The sequence below is a fragment of the Rhineura floridana genome, chromosome 1 (assembly GCF_030035675.1).
Source record: "Rhineura floridana isolate rRhiFlo1 chromosome 1, rRhiFlo1.hap2, whole genome shotgun sequence".
NCBI classification, from domain to species: Eukaryota; Metazoa; Chordata; class Lepidosauria; order Squamata; family Rhineuridae; genus Rhineura; species Rhineura floridana.
Genome location: NC_084480.1, coordinates 23,885,409 through 23,908,268, shown reverse-complemented (window position 1 = coordinate 23,908,268; position 22,860 = coordinate 23,885,409). Strand labels below are relative to the sequence as shown.

Below are 22,860 nucleotides of genomic sequence, written 5' to 3'. Positions count from 1 at the left end.
GTTCCACGCGCAGGACCAGCCAGACAGGCCCAGCTTTGCAGTCTCAATGCGTGGATGAGACGATGGTGTCGGGTGGAAGGGTTTAGATTTGTTAGGCACTGGGGAACATTTTGGGACAAGCCGGGCCTGTACAAAAGGGACGGGCTCCACTTGAACCAGAATGGAACCAGACTGCTGGCACTTAAAATTAAAAAGGTAGCAGAGCAGCTTTTAAACTGACTGAGGGGGGAAACCCGACAGGAGCTGAGAAAGGTCCGGTTCGGAATAAACCTCCCCCCTGGGATAAAAACCAAAGAAATGATGAAATTTTAAAAGGGGTAGGCCTAGAAGTAGGCATTGTGAGAGCAGGGGCACAGGATATAAATTCAGAAGAGCAAAATTACCACAGGCCAAACCACAAGTGCCAAAGACACTTGAAGAGAGACACTGCTTACAAGTGCCTGTACGCTAATGCTAGGAGCCTCCGAACCAAGATGGGAGAACTGGAGTGCTTGGTCTTAGAGGAGAGCATTGATATAGTGAGCATAACGGAGACCTGGTGGAATGGAGAAAACCAGTGGGATACGGTTATCCCTGGATATAAACTATATCGGAAGGACAGGGAAGGACGTATTGGTGGCGGAGTCGCTCTATACGTGAAAGAAGGCATTGAATCCAGCAAGCTCGAAACCCCAAAAGAGGCAGACTCCTCCACAGAATCGTTGTGGGTGGTGATACCGTGCCCCAGGAGGGACTTAATACTGGGAACGATCTATCGTCCTCCTGATCAAAATGCTCAGGGAGACCTTGAGATGAGATATGAAATTGAGGAAGCATCCAAACTAGGAAATGTGGTAGTAATGGGTGACTTCAACTACCCGGACATAGACTGGCCGCATATGTGTTCCAGTCATGACAAAGAAGCAAAGTTTCTAGATATTCTAAATGACTATTCCCTAGACCAGTTGGTCATGGAACCGACCAGAGGGACGGCAACCCTGGACTTAATCCTCAGTGGGGACCGGGACCTGGTGCGAGATGTAAGTGTTGTTGAACCGATTGGGAGCAGTGACCACAGTGCTATTAAATTAAACATACATGTAACTGGCCAATTGCCAAGAAAATCCAACACGGTCACATTTGACTTCAAAAGAGGAAACTTCACAAAAATGAGGGGACTGGTAAAAAGAAAGCTGAAAAACAAAGTCCAGAGGGTCACATCACTCGAAAATGCTTGGAAGTTGTTTAAAAACACTATATTAGAAGCTCAACTGGAGTGCATACCGCAGATCAGAAAAGGTACCGCCAGGGCCAAGAAGATGCCAGCATGGTTAACGAGCAAAGTCAAGGAAGCTCTTAGAGGCAAAAAGTCTTCCTTCAGAAAATGGAAGTCTTGTCCGAATGAAGAAAATAAAAAAGAACTCAAACTCTGGCAAAAGAAATGCAAGAAGACAATAAGGGATGCTAAAAAAGAATTTGAGGAGCACATTGCTAAGAACATAAAAACCAACAACAAAAAATTCTATAAATACATTCAAAGCAGGAGACCATCTAGGGAGGCGATTGGACCCTTGGATGATAAGGGTGTCAAAGGTGTACTAAAGAACGATAAGGAGATTGCAGAGAAGCTAAATGAATTCTTTGCATCTGTCTTCACAGTGGAAGATATAGGGCAGATCCCTGAACCTGAACTAACATTTGCAGGATTAGACAAATTCATGGAGGACAGGGCTATCAATGGCTACTAGCCGTGACGGCTGTGCTGTGCCACCCTAGTCAGAGGCAGCATGCTTCTGAAAACCAGTTGCCGGATGCCTCAGGAGGGGAGAGTGTTCTTGCACTCGGGTCCTGCTTGCGGGCTTCCCCCAGGCACCTGGTTGGCCACTGTGAGAACAGGATGCTGGACTAGATGGGCCACTGGCCTGATCCAGCAGGCTCTTCTTATGTTCTTAATTTGTTCTAACACCCAAGTATTTGGCTTTTTGAAGTCCATGGTATGTGCAAAGCTCTCCTCCAACACCACACTTCAAATGAGTTTATTTCTCTCTTTTCCGCTTTTTTCACTGTCCAACTTTCCCATGCATACATAGAGATTGGGAATACCATGGTCTGAATGATCCTGGCTTTAGTGTTCAGTGATACATCTTTGCATTTGAGGACCTTTTCTAGTTCTCTCATAGTTGACCTTCCCAGTCGTAGCCGCCTTCTGATTTCTTGACTATTGTCTCCATTTTGGTTAATGACTGCCGAGGTATTGATAACCCTTGACAAGTTCAATATCCTGATTGTCAACTTTAAAGTTACATAAATGTTCTGTTATTACTTTAGTCTTCTTGATGTTCAGCTGTAGTCCTGCTTTTGTGCTTTCCTCTTTAACTTTCATCAGCATTCGTTTCAAATCATTACACAGCCCAACAAAAAAAAATTTTTTTTAGTTGCCAAGGATGTTTGAATGACTTTAGGGTATTTTGGGGGTGCTAAATCCAAAAATGACATTAGTTTTGCCGAATTGGCTCTAGTTTTTGAGATAATGGATACTCCTCAAATGACGATTGTATCCCAATACGACCTGTAGCTGCTGACATATGCAGCAGGGTTTGGTCTGTCTTTTTACTCTTGAACATTGTTTTGCTAGTTTATCCATTGCATATAATATCATATTGATACTTTTTTTTTTTGAAGAGGAATATGAGTTCGTCACGAAGAGGCTGCTTAAACAATCTTAATGCTTTCTGCTACACTCTGCAAAAAAAAGAAAAAACATCACTGACTTTGTAAAACAAGCATATCTTGCTTATTTTGGAGTGGGCTCCCCATAAGGTTTGCAAAACCTGTGTAGAGTGCCTACAACAGTGGAAAAATGGAGAAAGGAAACGTTTAAACTTTGGTGTGCCTATGGTGTGGAGAGAGCCACAAAACCATCACGATGATTGTTATTTTTGTGTTGTGAATATGAAGGGCTTCAATCGCTACAAGAAACATAAGTGGGAGTATCCTGATTTGGACTCAGCAAGGCAACCTGTGCCACACAGCGAAGACGTTCCCATACCAGTGTTTACCTTACTTGCCTGACCTTCCATTGTCAGATGTTGAAGAAATGCTGGACGTGGAGTGTAGCACAGGTGGTAGCCCTGGAAGTGGATATGAAGAAAGCTTTTCAACACCTGAGCAGTTCTCCCAAAAGGAACTCAATGTTCTGATACGAGACCTCAGTCTGCCAAAGCAAGCATCTGAACTTTTAGCATCCAGGCTAATGGAAAAGAACTGTCTACAGCTGGAAGCTAACATAACAGCTTGTCGGACAAGAGAGGAGGGACTTCTTCCATACTTCAGCCAAGATGAAGAACTTGTATACTGCAATAACATTCCTGGACTTCTTCTCCAAATGGGACTACTGGAATATCGACCAGAAGATTGGCGGCTTTTTATAGACAGCTCCACGAGAAGCTTGAAATATGTTTTATTGCAAAATGGTAACCGCTATGCATCTCTTCCAATTGCTCACTCAACAAAACTTAAAGAAGAATATGAAAATATCAAAATGGTCTTGCAGAAGCTCTGCTATGATGAGCACCAGTGGTCTATTTGTGTTGATCTGAAGATGGTGAACTTCTTGCTTGGGCAGCAAAGTGGATACACGAAGTACCCTTGTTCCATCTGCTTGTGGGATAGTAGGGCAAAGCGAGATCATTGGAAAAAAGTGACATGACCTTCAAGGGAACACATTACTGTAGGTGCAGCGAACACCAGATGGTGGATGTTCACCCTGTTCTGGATGGGGTTACACTCCCCTTGAAAGAACAGGTTCGTAGCTTGGGAGTTCTTTTCGACCCTTCCTTGTCTCTTGAGGCTCAGGTAGCCTCAGTGGCACGGAATGCTTTCTACCATCTCCGATTGGTAGCCCAGCTACGTCCCTATCTGGACAGTGATGACCTCGCCTCAGTCGTTCATGCTCTGGTAACTTCTAGATTGGACTACTGCAATGCGCTCTACGTTGGGCTGCCCTTGAAGATAGTTCGGAAACTACAGTTAGTCCAGAATGCAGCGGCCAGATTGTTGACGCGGACCAGAAGGTCCGCTCATATAACACCTGTTTTGGCCCGTCTGCACTGGCTTCCTGTTTGTTTCCGGGCTAAATTCAAAGTGCTGGTTTTGACCTATAAAGCCTTACACGGCATGGGACCGCAATACCTGGTGGAGCGCCTCTCCCAATATGAACCTACCCGGACACTGCGCTCAACATCTAAGGCCCTCCTCCGAGTACCATCCCATCAAGAAGCTCGGAGGATGGTGACTAGAAATAGAGCCTTTTCGGTTGTGGCTCCCGAACTGTGGAATGGTCTCCCCGATGAGGTGCGCCTGGCGCCGACGCTGCTATCTTTTCGGCACCAGGTGAAAACCTTTTTATACTCCCAGGCATTTTAAAGTGTATTTTTACAGTATTTTATTACTATGTTCTATTCTGGATGTTGTTTGGTTCTCGTATTGTTTGTGTGTTTTTGTTTTTTTGAGTTATATTTATTGTATTTATATATTGTGCCTGCTTTTACCTTTTATGTACACTGCCCAGAGAGCCTTTGGGCTTAGGGCGGTATATAAATTAAATTAATTAAATAAATAAACAAATCATTAACAAGCCATTGGTTGTCACAGAAAAAATCATTCTCCCACCACTCCATATCAAGCTTGGATTGATGAAGCAATTTGTTAAGGCCTTGGACAAAGATGGTGATTGCTTCAAATACATTTGTAGATCGTTCCTTGGACTGACTATGGAAAAACTAAAAGCAGGAATCTTTGATGGTCCTAAAATTCGTAAACTCATCAATGATTTGAATTTCACTAAATTTATGAATGATGTTGAAGCTTCTGCCTGGTGTAGCTATGTCTCAGTTGTCAAGAATTTCTTGGGTAACCACAAAGCAGACAATTATGAAGAATTGGTGCAAAACATGCTCACTAACTTTAAACGTTTGGGTACTAATATGAGCATAAAGGTACACTATCTCCATAGCCACTTAGACAGATTTCCGGATAATCTTGGTGATTTTAGTGAGGAACAAGGGGAGAGGTTCCATCAGGATATAAAGGTGATGGAGGAAAGGTATCAAGGCAGATGGGACAGACACATGATGGCAGACTACTGCTGGAGCCTCCAACGTGATTGTCCTGATGCCCCACATAAAAGAAAATCGTACACACAGCGTTTTTCTATGCATTGATTGTGATTATCTGAATCAGCTTACTTTGTTTTAATGTTATTGTACTGAATACAACACCATTAGGTATTTCATGTGTTTACTTCTGTATGATTTGAGACAGTTTCCATGTCATTCGTGGGTAGGCTATGCCTGACCATTAAATTTTTTGAATTTGTTATGTTTTTCAATGGGGGCATCCATTCTCTCAAAAATTAGAGGCAATCTAGCAAAACCGATGCCATATTCGGAATCAGCAACACAATGTTATGCTAAAATCGATCAAACATCATTGGCAATAAAATTAGTGTTGACCCAAGAGTATGGTATCATCTGCATATCTTAAATTATTGATATTTCTCCCTCCAATTTTCACACCTCCTTCATCTTGGTCCAGTCCTGCTTTCCACATGATCTCTGTATAGATTAAACAAATAAGGTGATAAAATACACCCCTGTCTCACAATCTTTCCGATTGGGAACCAATCAGTTTCTCCATATTATGCCCTTACAGTATCCTCTTGTCCAAAGTATAGATTACGCATCAGGACAATCAGATGCTGTGGCACCCCCATTTCTTTTAAAGCATTCCATAGTTTTTCATGATCTACACAATCAAAGGCTTTGCTGTAATCTATAAAGCACAGGGTGGTTTCCTTCTGAAATTTCTTGGTTCATTCCATCCAACATATGTGTGTGTTATGATCTCTGGTGCCTCTTCCCTTTCTAAATCCAGCTTGAACATCTGGCACTTCTCACTCCATATATGGTAAGAGCCTTTATTGTAAATCTTAAGCATTACTTTATTTGCATGGGATATTAAGGCAATACTTCGATAGTTACTGGATTCCCTGGGATCCCCTTTCTTTGCAGTTGGGATGTATATTGAACTCTTCTAGTCTGTGGACCATGGTTTAGTTTTCCATATTTCTTGACAAATCTTTGTCAAAATGTGGACAGATTCAGTCTCAGTAGCTTGTAGCAACTCTATTGGTATGCCATCTATTCCTGGTGATTTGTTTCTTCCAAGTATTTTAAGAGCAGCTTTTACCTCACATTCTGAAATTTCTGGTTCTTCATCATATGGTTCCTCCATGAATGAATCTGTCATCCTTGCATCTTTTTTATAAAGTTCTTCAGTGTATTGCTTCCATCTTCCTTTTATTTCATCTCGGTCAGTTGGTGTGTTCCCTTGTTGATTATTCAACATCCCTGCTCTTGGGTTAATCAGATTATTGCACAAACGAGATGGAACATATTTATGACTGAACACATGCCAAATTGAGACAGGCCAGAAATGAATGGATTCACCCATCCCTTCACTCGGCAAGCTCAAAATTGGCACAGCAGACTTGCTGGCTTTGGTGTTTTTAAATAGTTTGCCCTTGGATAAAACATTAGGTAATCTTTCCTAGTTGCATCCTGAATCTTGTACTCAGCTATGTTCTCACTACATAGTGCATTTAGCACGTTGTGCTATGTTCAACCTTGTGCTGTGAAGTCTTATTGCCATTTTTGGTGCTGGTGTTTGCCTTGACTGCTGTGAAATAGTTTCTGCATGCAGGTTTGGTAATATAGTCCTTTAGTTTATATTACCATAATGATGGGGAAATATCTGAAACTTGTGCTGCTAGTGAATATCAAATTTTAGCCAGAAGAAAGGTAGCCAAAATACTAAGCTTCTGGGAAAGCAATGTTCTAGTCACTATACCATTCTATTCTATTAATCTTCTTCAGATTGTTGTAAAAGAACTCTTAATAGAAAGGTGCAGAGTTGGGGGTGTTCCGGCAACACTTTTCATCAAGAATCCTGAAGTGGCCAATCCTTTATTGCAGGCACCAAGTTTTGTCTTAAGAAAGGACTGTTAATACACAATTTGTATGGTCCATTCAAGTGTCTATAGAGGGAATTCTTGCTGAAATGCTTCAATTTCTTTTTAATCTCTCTTTAGAAGAGAATGCTTCTGACCTGTGTGGTGTAATTTCCTGTCTGGTTCAAGTTATGATGGATTCACACTGCAGAACAAAGCTGGGATTTCAGAGCCTTATTCAGAAAGAATGGGTCATGGGAGGACATGCTTTCTTGGATCGGTGTAACCATCTGTGGCAAACCGATAAAGAGGAGGTATAACTATCTAGTAACACAGTGAAATTCTGGAAGTGCTTGAACAAAACCATATCCTCTTGGAAAGTACTAAAGGGGAAAAGTTGGGACCCACAGTGGAAATACTGCATGAGCTGTTCAGCTTTAACTAAACAACAGTTGATCTGTTGCCTCAAGTTTTTAACATGCTTTTCTTGAATCCTGAGGATAAGGAACTTAAAAAAAAAATTAACCAGTACTCAGGATTCTATGTGCGCTACCACATTGGATAATGATTCTGCACGTGTGTGTTACTGCCAAAGACTCACTAATCATAGGAAGACACTGTTTTTATTAAGTTGACTAGTGAAATCGGCTAAGCCAAGTTGGGGGCAGAGCAGAAGCTCTTGCTTGTTCCTCAAGTTTCCATGGCTATGCTCTTGCCCCAGTAGATTGCTAATCCTACAGCAGTGTCAAGGGTCCAGGCCGGGTCCAGGTGCGTCACAGTAACACCAGCAATGAAACTGACACCACTGCAAGAAAGGGAGACAAGTCTTCCCAGTCCTTGGTTATGCTAGGCCTATGTATGTCTGCCCTCTAGAGGGTACAGACAATGTACCACACAAAGCAGCATATGATTGGTAGATGGGAGTTGCAAAAATCATTAATAAAAACTTAAACTGTGTTTATATTCCACTTTTCAATTCAGAGATTTTAGAGAGCAGATGAAAAACATCCAAAGACAAACATGATTTTAAAAACCAAGTAATATCTTAAAGGCCCCATCAAATAAAACATTGTCATCTGGCATTGATAATGATTTCAGTGCCAAGCAAGTCCCCTTGGCAAGAGTATCCCAGTGATTGAGCATAACAACTTAAAAGGTCCTATCTCCTGTCACCCACCTGCCTCTCTTTCAAAAGCAGAAAGATTCAGCAGGGCCTCATAATCTTAATATCCCCAAATCTGCTCAGGGGTTTTCCCCAATTCACCTGAGCAGATTTGGGGGCGGGGAGGAGGAGAGGGAAGGAAAGTTTGCTTGCAATTATGAAAGTTGTTCTGCGCATGCAGTGATTTCATGGGTTGCAACCTAGCATTCTGCACTAGCTTTAGCCTCCAGACCAACCCCAAGGGTAGCCTCACATAGAACTCACTGGAGTTACCCAACCTTGAGGTTATCAGCGCATGGTCAACTGTGGTCGAGCTATCCTGATCTAGGAACAGCTGTAGTGGTCTTACCAGGCAAAGTTGGTAAAAGACACTCCTAGCCACCAAGGATACCTGCAACTCCAGTGACGGAACTGGGTCCAGGTGTCCTTCAGGAAGAATGCAATCCCATCCAGGGCAATGAGCTTACCATCTTCGAAGACCCAGTAACCACTTGTCCAAAAAGCCTCTGTCTTGCCAGGATTTATTAGCCCACCCCTGTATTCAGACACTGGTCCAGGGCCTGCTCAGCCATTCCTGATTTGGATGTTACAAATAAAAAGCCTGCCTATATAAAAATGGTGTTAAGAGTCCATTTATAAATGGGTGTGACACAAACCTCCCTTGGGCCAAGCCACAATCCACAATTTTAAAAAGACCCCTTCTCATCCCCACCAACCATAATTCAAATGAGAAAGGGCCTCAAACTGAACACAGCTTTTGAGTAGGTTTAGTCTTGTTGAATTCAATGCATCAAATACTCCATGTTACCTATCACATAATTCCCTTTTTTTAGGCACCAGTTTTCTTGTTGTTCTTGGATTGTGTTTGGCAGTTGGTTCAGCAGTATCCACCAGCGTTCGAGTTTTCAGAGACTTATCTAACTGTCTTGTCAGATAGCCTGTACATACCCATATTTAGCACCTTCTTCTTCAATTCTCCACATCAGAGAGACACTACCACGGTAAGAATACTTAGGGTTGTGGGGCATTGCTAAAGGTTTCTCTGGTGCAGCTGAATTTTGTTTGGATCTATGAAGGCAGTACAATCAAGTGCCAATGATCAAGCCTCGATTTTTATAACTTACAAATAGAAATGGAGTAAACATGCAAATTTGCTAATGTACATAACCCATTCTGGTGATGGGATATGAAGTTGTGCAGTACACTGAACCATTGCCTATTCCTACTAGGCCCTTCTCTGGCTTCTCTGGCTTGTGATACCTTTCCAGACGTTGCCCACATACTTTAAAGCCTCTTTGAAGCCATGAAGTTAGAAAGTTGCTTTTCATAAAAATAAGAGGACCACAGTGCTGGAGTTGGATATGAGACCCTGTCAGCACAGTCTCGTGCTCTACAGACTTCAGTATGATAGGAGCAAACTACCTTATCTAGATTTCCACGCAATCTTGTGAGACCTCCCAGATTGTCTCCACTCTATCTCCAGTAATTTCATGAGCTGTAGGAATCCTGCGAGTGTGACTTTTCAAGGATGGATGTTAACAAGATGCCTTAAAAGTTGCTCCTGTGCTGCATGGGGCAGTTTCAAGTGTACTTTGCTTTAACTGAGCCCTTCTTTGGAGGAAAGTTACACTTTGGGGTATGTGTGTGCAATATTGTCCCTGAAGTCTTCAAAATTCAATGGCTGATGGATTTTTAAAATCTACTTTTCCCCCCTCACTGTATTTGAGACAACATATATGGGATTCCTAAATAATCTCCCACCCAGGCTCTAACCAGACCCAGACTGGCTTAGCTTCAGTTAAGTGGCTACTTCATTTCCTTTCACACCATATCTTGGTTCCAGTGGATATTCCTTATGGCTAGAATAGGTGAGGCTCTTGTATACAGATGTGGTTGCTACAATAAGGTTATACAGTGGTCTACTGAGAAATACGGGCATGGTGTAAAATTAGTTTGCATGTGTTCAAATCCTCCAAGTCTGTGCAATCCAGACAGATTACTGAGTAAACTGAAATCTCTGAAGTAAAGAGATCACTCTCTATAAAGAGCTTGTGTGAACTGTTGTATATTAGAATATATTTGTCCAGATTCTAATTCCAGCCTGTTCTTCTTTGACAGTATGGAGGAAGCCTTGATACACAAGGCAGCAAACTTCGTTTTCTTTCAGTTTGGGATTGGTCTGTGCAGTTTGAACCTGAGGCAGAAGCTTTGCTTAATAATCCACTTTATGCAGAGAAGCCAAAACTAGATAAAAGTCAGAGGAAAACTACAAGATTCAAGGTAAGTGTTCAACTTATTCTCAAAGCTCTAAATATTTTTTTCTGCCTTACGTAAATCATTGGTTGCTGATGACTTGTGCCACCCACATATTAGGCTGGAATAGGTGGATTTATGCAACTGAAGTTATCTCTGTGCCAAGATCAAAAGCAGGGTTTAAAACTTCCAGTATTTTTGTTTCATGGACATCTAAAGAACTAAATCAAACTTTGCCTGCTTCTAGGAATTGTGAGCAAGAGATCATATCAAACGTGACCCTACTTGCCACTTGTTAGCTCAATTCAGACACTATTCTTGATGTAGTGATGCTAATCAATCTTACCACATCACTTTCAGTGTCAAGTATTTCATTCAGTGTCAAGATTTGCTATCTTAATTGGTAGCTGTATATGGTTTAACTCACAGCAAAGTAAAATAGTATCAACATATTGTTACTGAATCAGATAATGTCCTTTTCTGATCTCTTGGATTAGCCTTGAATATAACCTATATCTCTAAACTTTTAAAATGCAAACAATTCATTAACCAAAGAGTATGCACCACCTTATTGTGTACGTGCCCTCAAATGATATTTTGCCAATATAATACATTCCAGTTTTGAGGCATAACAGGTGGCTTAATGAGTTGCCTGACTAGTATGCCTGTGAAATCTGAAACTATTTAGCTGAACAGATTTAGATTGTATTTTAATAGATAGTAAAAACTTTAAAAGATGTATTCCTGTAATATGGGGATTAATGGCAGGACAACAAAAGTGGGTTTTTTAAGTGGGGTTTTTGAGCCCTTGTGTTTGCTAAGAGACATGTTTTGCCTGGAAGGATAAACACCCAGAGTCTATCATGCAGTGGTCTGAGGACCTCACTGCCTTGGCTACATTTGAACATACTTCTTATAGACATCAGTTTTTTGTAGATACCTATTGGGACATCTTGAGACTTATATTAAGATGGACTCACTGATGGTTACTATATCCTTAATGTGAGCTGATTATAATTTTTATTATGTATTTTTCATTTATCTTCCTTTTCTCTCTTTTCCCCCTCTTGTTAAATTTGCAAATAAAAATTTAATAAAAAAAGATGTAGCTAGTTATGTTTTGTTGGGAGGGGCAGCATCTTGGCTTACAAGTCTATTAATTTTGCTGCTGGTTGACTATTTTTAATACAATTGTACTCCTTTCTCAAAATAATATATCTCTGTTGAGAGTAAAGATGATTGATACAGTAATGCCTCAGTTAACAAAGTATATGCATACCTGGACGTTAGTTCTTTAACAGAAACTTTCCTACCAGAGGTAGGAATAATATGGAAAACATAATATGCGGCATTCCTATGCCACAAAAAAGAAGAGCAGCCTAACATATTTCAGCAAACTCTTTATTCAAAACTAACAATATGCATGTCTGAAATGAAACAACTAGGTCAGGAAAGCCTTGCCTGCAGACTACTTGATGTCTTCTTCCAAAATGCATCAAGGGATGCCTGCCTTGCCTTTTTTCTTTTATCATGTAGCATCCTGCTATAGCAATCTAAAGCTTTGAGCACAGTTCTCCTCACTGTACACTCAAGCAAGCAGGCAAGGGGCAGCCGTCACTCCCCCCCGTGATTTGGTCTCTCTCTGCGCCATCCTCCCCTACACCTGAGCAGACACATCTGCAGTAAAAAAGGTTTCCAGGGCACCTGAGGCACTGTTTACTGTAGAGGTGCCTGTGCCACCTGGCAAGGAGCACCATTCTAGCCATGTGTGAGACAGCTGCCTGTAGCAGCCACAATCCAGTAGTCAAGGAGCCACATTCTGACTATGTCAGAGTATGCACTCCTCTCCCCACACTCATTGCACCCAAAAAGACGTTGTTAAAAGGTGCTTCTTTCCTGGAGGATTTATTAACTGAGGTATTACTGTATAGCCAAGGGCTAAAGTTTTGGGGGATGAAGAATGCTTTGGGCTCTCTTCAGTGTGCTATGTTGAAACTAGTTAGTGTTCAGGTAAAATCCACTGATAGGATTTAGACTCATTACAGCTGTTTTAAAAAACCCAACCTAAATCTGTCTTAAACTAAACTCTTTCCCTCGTTCTCTTTTTAAAGCATCAGCGACAGCTTTCTTTGCCGCTGACACAAACAAAACCTTCCCCCAAAAGAGGGTTTTTTAAGGAAGAAACAGACCAGTTAATTAAAAATCTTCTTGGCAAAAGGATCAGCAGGCTGATAACTTCTTCTGATGAACTTCAGAATAACTCCAGAGAGTTCTATGAGAGTTGGCACTGTAAACCTATTGACCTCCATGGAATCCTGCTGCCACGCCTAGAAGGGCCAGAAATCAAAGTGTGGGCACAGAGGTATTTGCGATGGATCCCTGAAGCTCAGCTCCCTTGTGGTGGAACAGTTGCCACTGCAACAAAAATCTTAGATGTGATGGAGGATGTGCAGGGCTTGCAGAAGAAAATGGATGAAAAGCACAGCCAGATTCTCTCAGATAATGCAGAAGATGGAGAATCATCTCCCTTCCAGAGAAATCCTGCCCGCCTCTCTTCCTTATTTCCGTTTGCTTTGCTTCAAAGACATTCCCTCAAACCAGTTTTACCTACCAGCACTTGGAAAGACTTGGAAGGTGAGGAGGACTTGGCTAGGAGAGATGATGAGTATGTTTATTTAGGTGATGTTTGATGTGAAGCTTATTATCAAGAGCAGAAATGAAAGTACTGGCATACTTCTGTCTGAATCTCTGTGTGTAAGATTGTTTTCCTAGTGGTGGGCTTTACCTTCTGACTGGTGAAGCTTTTGCTATAGGAAAATTTCCTCACTTGAGCACCCCATTATATCTCTTAGATGAGTTTTGATCAACCATTTTAATCCATTCTTACCTTAAGCATGAGTAGGGGCTGTGTTGTATAGGGCCCAGTTGAAAAATAAAGTAAAACAATCAATGAAAGACTTAAGGTCCTGGGGCACTCTTAAAATTGTAAAAACCTGCTTGCTGGAACATAAAGGGATCACATTCTCAGAAATATCCACCAGACTTTAAAATGCCCCATGTTCAATGTAGGCTATCTAGGTGCATCTTAAAATGCATAGAAAGAGTTGTGCTGTCTGGTAGAACGCTCCCTTGGTGTTTCTAAGAACCAGATGCCTTTTTTTTTTTAAAAAAGTGGAACTTGCCAGGTTTGTGTCCATCCTTTTTAAACTCATGCTAGAGAATACTAGGTATTTCTCCCATGTATCCTACTTGTTTGGATCATCCATGATCTGCAGAATTATAGTTCATAGTTGTACCTGTCTTGGTGTTTAGTAACTTAAGGTCACAATCTCTTGTGCCAATCTCTTTGTTTCTATCTTGTGTATTATCCTGCTGCCTTTGTGGGAAGTCCTGAACATATAATACCAAGTACAGGATGGGGTAGAACTTAAATATGTCAATTAGCCAAACTATTTCTTCCAAATTGCATAGGGTGCTCATGCTGATCTTCCTCACTAATGCCAGTAACCTGCACTGAATCTCAAGTCCTTATTTTAGGAAGGGCAACTAAAGAAGTATATTCAGCTATGAAACTGGATTTGTCATCCAGTACTACTACTTTTATAAACATGGCATTGAAGCTGGCTATGAATGTAAAAAGTTTATGCATTGGGATTGGGTTGCTGGATGTTGTCTTAACAGTACCTCAGTTATCAAAGCCATATGGAAACTGCTTATTCTTGTTTGCCTATACTAAGCAGATAATTCAACTCTGCAATTAGAGGCTTTGAGAAGTCAAGAGGATAAAGTCTTAATGTACATAAATCCAGAAGTAGCCCACAAGATAAAATTGACTCTTACTAAGCCTAAGGGCTGGAGCTTAATTGATATGACCGGGTGTGATTATTGTACTACACCCTGTGATTCTAGATGCAATTTTTAAACATTGCCTTGGATTATATCCCAGTGCTGTATCTGCTTGTTCTTTAAATTGTATTGGGAGCTAAAATTAGCCTCTCAGTAAAAAGTGTTTCTAAAGGAATAGATAATGAGTTGGTGTAGATCAGGGTAGCTAACCTGTGGCTCTCTAAAAGTTATTGGATTCCAAATCTCACCAAGCTCAGCCAACATGGCCAATGGCCAGGGATTATGGGAGTTCTGGTCAACATCTGGATGGTCATAGATTAGCTACCCCAGCATAGAGGAATGCCAAGTGGAAACCTCCAGAGTCTGTTGCCTTACAAATTTTGCTACTATGATCTCCTTGAGCTTTCGATATTCTTGAAACACAGTAAGTCTATTTGTGTATGAGCCTTCTTGAAAGCTAGCATTGCACATTTTTTTTCTTCAGATGTCTTCAGCATTTATATAGTAGTTCCTCTGCGGTTAATACAGGCTGTACATTTTATAGCTACTTGAATTATGATTTTGAATTCACTTTGGGGGACAAAACACTAACGTTGGAAAGGTTTAATTTTTAAAAAAACGTTACTTCCTTTGACAGCTAAGTAGTTGTAATATATTGGTCATGGAAATGTATTTATATTTAAGCTGTCAGGTATTGTTTATATAGGAAACTCGTATGGATATGGAGGAATTTTTATAATAGCTAATGAAACTGCTCCACTCTAACAGGAATGGTTTTTATATGATCAGAATGTACCACTGTGGATGGAAACATTTAATTACCTATGCTGATTATTTCCTGGTATTCTGTTTTATACCTCCCAGTTTTACACTGAATACAAGCTTAGCTTTAACAGTACTTAAGGAAAAATCTTCCTGCTAACTTTCATAGACTATTTGGACAATTGTATTTGTTAATAAAGTTCACTTTTACTATTTTTATCTTGAAAAACTGGGTTTGTCTGTCAATCATAGTGATTGGCCTGTTTTCATATTTTTTTGTGGGGGGTACTAATGGAAGTAATAAGTTTATGACCACTTTCAATGTTCCTGATACCAACAGAAGAGCAGGTCCATGGTGATCATATGAAGCTGCCTTCTATATAGTCACACCTTTTAATGGATGTAACTGTACAATCTACAGCAGTGATGGGAAACCTGTAGCCTTCCAGATGTTGTTGGACTATAACTTACGCCATGCTGGCAGGGGCTGAAGGGAGCTGGGAGCCCAACAAGAGCTGGGGGACCAGAGCTTTCCCACTCTTGATCTACAGGCTTCAACAGTTAAGCTCTCCACGCTCAACATGGCAAGTGTATGCCGCTGCCACCTGACAAGCATGATTTATTTATTACATCTTTTTTATATCTCTAAACAGGACCACAGAGTAGCAAATGTACACAGTACTCTTAAACAATTTTAAAGCCCTCAAAATCAATTTCTCCACATGGCAGCAATAATCAGCAAAAATCTGCTTCAAATCCAAGACCCAAATGACGGCAAATAATCTGCTTTTAGCTTGCACCTGAATACAATGTGGGGGACAGCCAAAGATCTTCCCATAAGGGTGTTCCATAGGTGGGGTGCCACCACAAAGAATGCCTAGTCTTCTGTTCTACCAACCAACAGGATCACAAGCAAAAATAAGCCAAAAGCCTTCTAACTCAAAAGCTGCGGAAGCTGGTGGGGATCATCCCTCCTTGGCTCTACCATTGAAGGAAATTGGGGGGGGGAGAGGGTTGAAAGTGGGTTCCCTACCTCTTTATAGCAGGAGGGAAGGCTTGTGCAGCCCCTACTTAGCAATGGGGCTTCTAGCATCCTCCACTTCTGATAGAAAAAGGGGGGGGATTTCCTTACTCTTTGGGCAGAGGTGCTTACTTCCGGAAGCAAGGGGAAGAACCTAGTTACAGTGGTGGCTTTGGAAGGAAAGAAACGGACAACTATCTGGGGCTTCACACTATAAGGGCCCCCAAAATTCTGCCTGCCTCCTTTATACTCAGTCTGCCTTGTCTTTAACTCAGCAGCACTGCAGGCAGAGGGCTCTTTCCCTCTTAAGCCAGGGCTGTCCATATCAGCAGTACACTAGTTTGGATGGGAGCTGTCCTTCTACTTTTTTTCTGCACATGCCCAGTTCACTCAGAATTTTAGAGGAGGCAGCAGACATTTTCTTTTAGTAAGAGGGGAAAGGAGAAGAGTTCACAATTTTATAGGTATTGCTTCACAACAAAATCTCGGCAGAGTGGAGAAAATATTATCATTGAGCCTTTTCCACTGGTTCTGACAAGAAGCTAAAGAAGAGGGAGGTGGCACTGGAAGGTAACTAACTCAGTTGTTGAACAGTATTTCACATTTTACCTGTAACTGATGTGTTTGGTGAGAGGTCATTTTTGAAGTTGAAACTGATAAAAAATCGGCAGCGCTCTTCTGTACTGCAAGAACGCCAAGTATCATTAGCAGTGACTTCAGATGAATGTAGAATTGGGAGAAATTTGGACTACAGCTAATAAGCGGGGGTTAAATTCTGCTGGTTTGGCTGTATAGTCTTACTCTCTGCTGAGAACAGGATTGCACAGAAAATGCAGGATTAAATCCTGTCATCCTGCCCAACAGCTGAGATTACTTGTAGGCCATATTGGACCTCCTGGTTCCGCACCCCTGCAGTATACTGTTGTTTATCAGTGAAATGGTTATAGGCAGTTCACCAGCTGTGCCTCCTATCATGATATCACACAGTGTTTTCAAGGGGGTTGCTGCTTTTTCTGTTTACGTAAGAGTGTCACATATGGAGGTAACAGCTTGGTTTTTTCTTTGATTTCATGTATTTACAGTGTAGTGTTGATATAATGTATTATATTTTCCATTCCAGTACAGTAGGGCCCCGCTTCCTGTCGTTCCGCTAATGTGGCGGCTTTCATTCCCCGTTTTAAAGCCGATTTTGCCACTTTTGTGGCATTTGCGCCCCATTATAACTCAATGGGGTTCCACTTTACGGCGATTTCCACTTTACGGCAGGGGTCCGGAATGGAACCTGCCGTATAAGCGGGACCCGCTGTGACGTTCCCACCTTTGGCTCCCCCTGTCAGGTTCCCACCTGCTTGTGGCTACCGCCTTTCACTAGGCACCACCTCAGGACACCACCAGTCAGGATCGTTATTTTTATTTTTTCTCACTCCATTCTAGCACAGATCTCTCAAGATCCCACTGCTAGGCAGCACCACCAGCCACTCCCTGTAAACAATACTGCTAAAGACTTTGACTCAGTCTGTCTATAGCTTGTTACTTAGTGTCTGGGTGCCCTTGCTGTTCACAACCCCACTGTATCTTTGTCTATAAAGCATACAATCCTGGGTTGCTCTGGATACTTGACGTTGTTACAATATCTCTCTTCACAGCTGCCACCATATGATACAGTTTCCCTTCAGCCTTGGTAATTACCCTGCCCTCCCTTCTGGTCTGTGTATTCCCAGCCAAGAATCAGGCTGTTGGTAAACCAATAAAAGTATTTATTTGATAACACCAGGAAATAACAAGATTACTTTAGGAACGTTTAACAAGCGTATGGTTTCATATAGTGTCACTCTTTATGTTTCTGGTCATATATATATACTGTCTAAATATAAGCCAAATGTAATCCCTCCCTCCCTCAGAACTCTGTCAACCAACCCATCCAAATAACTCTCCACTAATGACTCTCAACAACCAACCCCCTCTCAACTGTCATCCTCCCTTTTATACCTTCAGCCATTCAAACACTCAGCCAATCATCACCCAGCATGCTCCAGCCTTCCAACCCATGCTCTCCCCCCTCATTCAATTCACTTACCATATATCCCTTAATAAACCCGCACTTACCATATTTACAGGTTTTAACACAGAAGGACATCACACCCGCCTGTAGTAATAAAAATTGACCAGTGAATGCTACAATATATTTATTTGTACTTTCATTGTAGCTTTATTTATTTATTTATTTATTTATTTATGTTATTTATTTTATTAAATTTCTATACTGCCCCATAGCCGAAGCTCTCTGGGCGGTGCACAACAGTCAACATCAAAAATACAATAGGTCACATATAAACAGATTTAAAACTTTTTAAAACTTTAAAAATATAAAAATTCCCAGAAGAATCAAGACAGTTTTCAACAGATACTAAAATGCTAAAATGCCTGGGAAAAGAGGAAAGTTTTAACCTGGCGCCGAAAAGATAGTAATGTTGGTGCCAGGCGTACCTCATCCGGGAGATTGTTCCATAATTCGGGGGCCACCACTGAGAAGGCCCTTTTTCTTGTTACCATCCTCCGAGCTTCCCTATGGGTAGGTACCCGGAGGAGGGTCTTCGATGTAGAGCGTAGTGTACGGGAAGGTTCATATCAGGGGAGGCATTCCACCAGGTATTGTGGTCCCGCACCGTATAAGGCTTTATAGGTCAAAACCAGCAGTTTGAACCTGGCCCGGAAACATATAGGCAGCCAATGCAAGCGAGCCAGGATCGGTGTTATATGATCAGAGTGCCTAGTCCCCGTTATCAATCTGCCCGCTGCATTTTGTACAAGCTGCAGTTTCCGGACCGTCTTCAAAGGGCCCCACGTAGACCGCATTGCAGTAATCTAACTTCGAGGTTACCAGAGCATGGACAACCGAAGCGAGGTTCTCTCTATCCAGATAAGGGCGTAGCTGGGCCACCAACCGAAGTTGGTAAAAAGCATTCCGTGCCACCGAGGCTACCTGAGCCTCAAGTGACAGGGATGGTTCTAAAAGAACTCCCAAGCTACGAACCTCCTTCAGGGGGAGTGCAACCCCATCCAGAACAGGTCGAACATCCACCATCCGGTCAGGAGAAGCACCCACTAACAGCACCTTAGTCTTGTCTGGATTGAGCCTCAGTTTATTAGCTCTCATCCAGTCCATTGTCGCAGTCAGGCATCGGTTCAGCATATCGACAGCCTCATCTGAGAAAGATGAAAAGGAGAAGTAGAGTTGCGTGTCATCAGCATATTGATGGCAACGCACCCCAAAACTCCTGATGATCGCACCCAGCGGCTTCATATAGATATTAAAAAGCATGGGGGACAGAACTGACCCCTGTGGAACCCCATACTGGAGAGCCCAGGGTGCCGAGCAATGTTCCCCAAGCACTACCTTCTGGAGACGGCCCGCCAAGTAGGAGCAGAACCACTGCCAAGCAGTACCGCCCACTCCCAAATCAGCGAGTCTCCCCAAAAGGATACCATGGTCGATGGTATCAAAAGCTGCTGAGAGATCAAGGAGAATCAACAGAGTCGCACTCCCCCTGTCTCTCTCCCGACAAAGGTCATCATACAGGGCGACCAAGGCTGTCTCTGTGCCAAAACCTGGCCTGAAACCCGACTGAAATGGATCCAGATAACCGGTTTCATCCAAGAGTGCCTGGAGCTGGCCAGCAACCACTCGTTCCAGGACGTTGCCCAGGAATGGGACATTTGCTACCGGCCTGTAATTATCAAGATTTTCTGGGTCCAGGGACGGTTTCTTCAGAAGTGGTCTTACTACCGCCTCCTTCAGGCAGCCAGGGACCACTCCCTCTCGCAATGAGGCATTAATCACTTCCCTGGCCCAGCCGGCTGTTCCAATCCTACTAGCTGTTATTAGCCACGAGGGGCAAGGATCCAGCACAGAAGTGGTTGCACGCACCACTCCAAGCACCTTGTCAACGTCCTCAAGCTGTACCAACTGAAACTCATCCAAGGAATCAGGACAAGGCCGTGCTCTGGATACCTCATTCGATTCAACTGCTACAACATTGGAGTCCAAGTCCCGGCGGATGCAAAAGATTTTTCCCTGGAAGTGCCTAGCAAATTTATTGCAGCGGGCCTCAGATGACTCGACCATGTCTCTAGGTCCAGAATGTAATAGCCGCCGGACAATTTTAAAAAGCTCCGCTGGATGGCAGATAGATGATTTAATAGTGGCAGCAAAATATTGTTTTTTTTGCTGCCCTCACTGCCCCTAAGTACAACTTAGTGTAGGCACTTACCAGTGCATGGTTGCATCCATCAGGAGTTCGCCTCCATCTGCACTCAAGCCGTCTCCTATATTGTTTCATCGCTCTCAGCTCCAAAGTATACCATGGAGCTGCATGAGCTCTACACAGGAGCGATCATGTCAACCGCCCGGGTCATTTCTGTATTCCACAGTTCAACCAGGGTTTTGACAGGAGCGCCAGTCCTATCAGCCGGAAAGCTCCCCAGAGCCTTTTGAAAATCACTAGGAACCATTAGCCTCTGGGGGCGGACCATCTTAATAGATCCCCCACCCTTGCAGAGGGGAAAAGCCGCTGTAAGTCTAAACCTCAACAAGCGGTGATCTGTCCATGACAAAGGGACTGATGTAAAACTCTCTACATTCAGATCACCATCCCCCTGTCCAGTTGTGAAAACCAAATCTAGAGTATGTCCTGCTACATGCGTTGGGCCAATAACATATTGTGACAGCCCCATGGTTGTCATGGAAACCATGAAGTCCTGAGCCGCCCCGGATAAGGCGGCCTCGGCATGAATGTTGACATCCCCCAGCATCAACAATCTGGGGGATCTCAGCAATACATCCGAGACCACCTCCGTCAGCTCAGTTAGGGAGTCCGTTGGGCAGCTGGGTGGGCGGTACACCAACAGAATCCCTAATCTGTCACATTGGTCCAACACAAGATGTAAACATTCCAGACCAGTAGTCACATGGACAGGGTGCTTGGAGAGGGAGATGGAACTCCTATAGACCACAGCAACCCCACCTCCCCGACCCTCAGATCTACCCTGATGCTGAACCAAGTACCCCGGTGGGCATATCTGGGAGAGACGAACTCCTCCCTGCTCACCCACCCAGGTCTCAGTTATACATGCCAGATTGGCTGCCTCATCCATAATCAAGTCATGGATGAGGGAGATTTTATTATGTACCGATCTGGCGTTTAGAAGCAGCATCCGGAGATCTGAGAGCTGGCTGATAGAACACCCAACAAACCTGCGGGTGTGGGGAAGACCGGAACAAGACACAGCCGTTAACTGTCTGGGCCGAGTTCCCCTCACCTGGCAAGTCTTCCGCACAACGCCATATCTCCCTCTACCCGTCACTACGCCAATTGGGGCCCCCTCGGACCTTCCCACTCGCCGCTGGATCCTCTCTCCCAGGCACATGACACAAACCCAAACTTACACAACAATCCACAAACACAGTCACTCCCAACACACACCACCACACTCACACACACACAAACAAAACTGCAAGTAAGTGCAAAATGGCAAATGTTAACAGCTCTCCTTTTTTAAAAATTGGGCAACAATAGTAATAGCCAAAAAGGAGCAGCAGCCACAGCAATTAACGACGAACTATGTATAGTTATGTGCCTTCAAGTCAATTTCGACCTTTGGTGACCCTATGAATCAGCGGCCTCCAATAGCATCTGTTATAAACCACCTGTTCAGATCTTGTAAGTTCAGGTCTGTGGCTTCCTTTATGGAATCAATCCTTCTCGTGTGGTCTTCCTCTTCTTCTACTCCCTTCTGTTTTTCTCAGCATAGTAGTCTTTTCTAGTGAATCATGTCTTCCCATTGTGTCCAAAGTATGACAACCTGCTTCATCATTTTAGCTTCTAGTGATAGTTCTGGTTTAATTTGTTCTAGCGCCCAATTATTTGTCTTTTTCGCAGTCCATGGTATGTGCAAAGCTCTCCTCCAACACCACATTTCAAAGGAGTTGATTTTTCTCTTACCAGCTTTTTTCACTGTCCAACTTTTACATCCATACATAGAGATCGGGAATACCATGGTCTGAGTGATCCTGACTTTAGGGTTCAGTGATACATCTTTGCATTTGAGGACCTTTTCTAGTCCTCTTACAGCTGCCCTTCATTTTGGTTAATGACTGTGCCAAGGTATAATCCTTGACAAGTTGTAGTGAGAACCTGCTGTTTATAAACTTTTCCAAAACAAAAATCCTAGTATTTTCTAGATGTACAGCATCCTCCTCCTGGACAATTAACGGTCATCAAATTGAACAGGTCTCTCAATACAAATATTTAGGCATCATCTTTCACTCTTCGTTGAGTTGGGCTACCCATATAAGAGTGGCAATTTTGAATGCCCGGAACACAGTAAAAGGTCTGCTGCGATACTTTTTTTCTAAAGGGGGGCAGTATGTGCCAGCTGCTATTCAGGTCTTTAAAGGTAAAGTCATTCCCCAGCTCTTATATGGAGCACCGATTTGGATACACTCATTTAATCCCTCAATGGAAGCAGTCCTCTTCCTTTTCTTAAGGCGAGTGCTGGGTGTACCTAGATGTGTTCCCTCGGCAGCCCTTAGATTAGAGTGTGGTTTTGTTTCCTTAGAGTGCCAGGCATGGTTGATGGCTTTTAATTATTGGACCAAATTAGCGCTTAACCCTCTCTCTGGATATCTATCTGCCCTTTGGAACGATGTATATATATCTAACTTGAATAAAAAATTTATTACAAAACTCCCACGGTTAGGTCTCTCGGGAGAATATCTATCATCCCAACCTTCTAACACGGCTAAATTTCTAATTCGGACTCGGCTTA

At 42.7% G+C, this 22,860-nt stretch overlaps 3 protein-coding genes across 6 annotated transcripts in view; 1 reads left to right on the top strand and 2 right to left on the bottom strand.

Annotated features, from left to right (window-relative positions):
- MTMR12 (myotubularin related protein 12) overlaps positions 1–15,240 on the top strand; it is a 71,725-nt gene extending 56,485 nt beyond the window's left edge. For both annotated transcript variants that reach the window (XM_061615680.1, XM_061615671.1), the window contains 4 exons: positions 7,130–7,302; positions 8,984–9,151; positions 10,269–10,430; positions 12,515–15,240. In XM_061615680.1, coding sequence (XP_061471664.1) covers positions 7,130–7,302; positions 8,984–9,151; positions 10,269–10,430; positions 12,515–13,093 — 1,082 coding nt within the window. In that variant the 3' untranslated portion in view covers positions 13,094–15,240. The remainder of the gene's footprint in view (positions 1–7,129; positions 7,303–8,983; positions 9,152–10,268; positions 10,431–12,514) is intronic.
- The window catches only part of SUB1 (SUB1 regulator of transcription), a 414,045-nt gene that overhangs the window by 157,631 nt on the left and 233,554 nt on the right, over positions 1–22,860 (bottom strand). The gene's annotated exons all lie outside the window — the stretch shown is intronic.
- Positions 1–22,860, bottom strand: part of LOC133379782 (rRNA/tRNA 2'-O-methyltransferase fibrillarin-like protein 1) — a 111,677-nt gene that overhangs the window by 74,219 nt on the left and 14,598 nt on the right. The window lies entirely within an intron of this gene.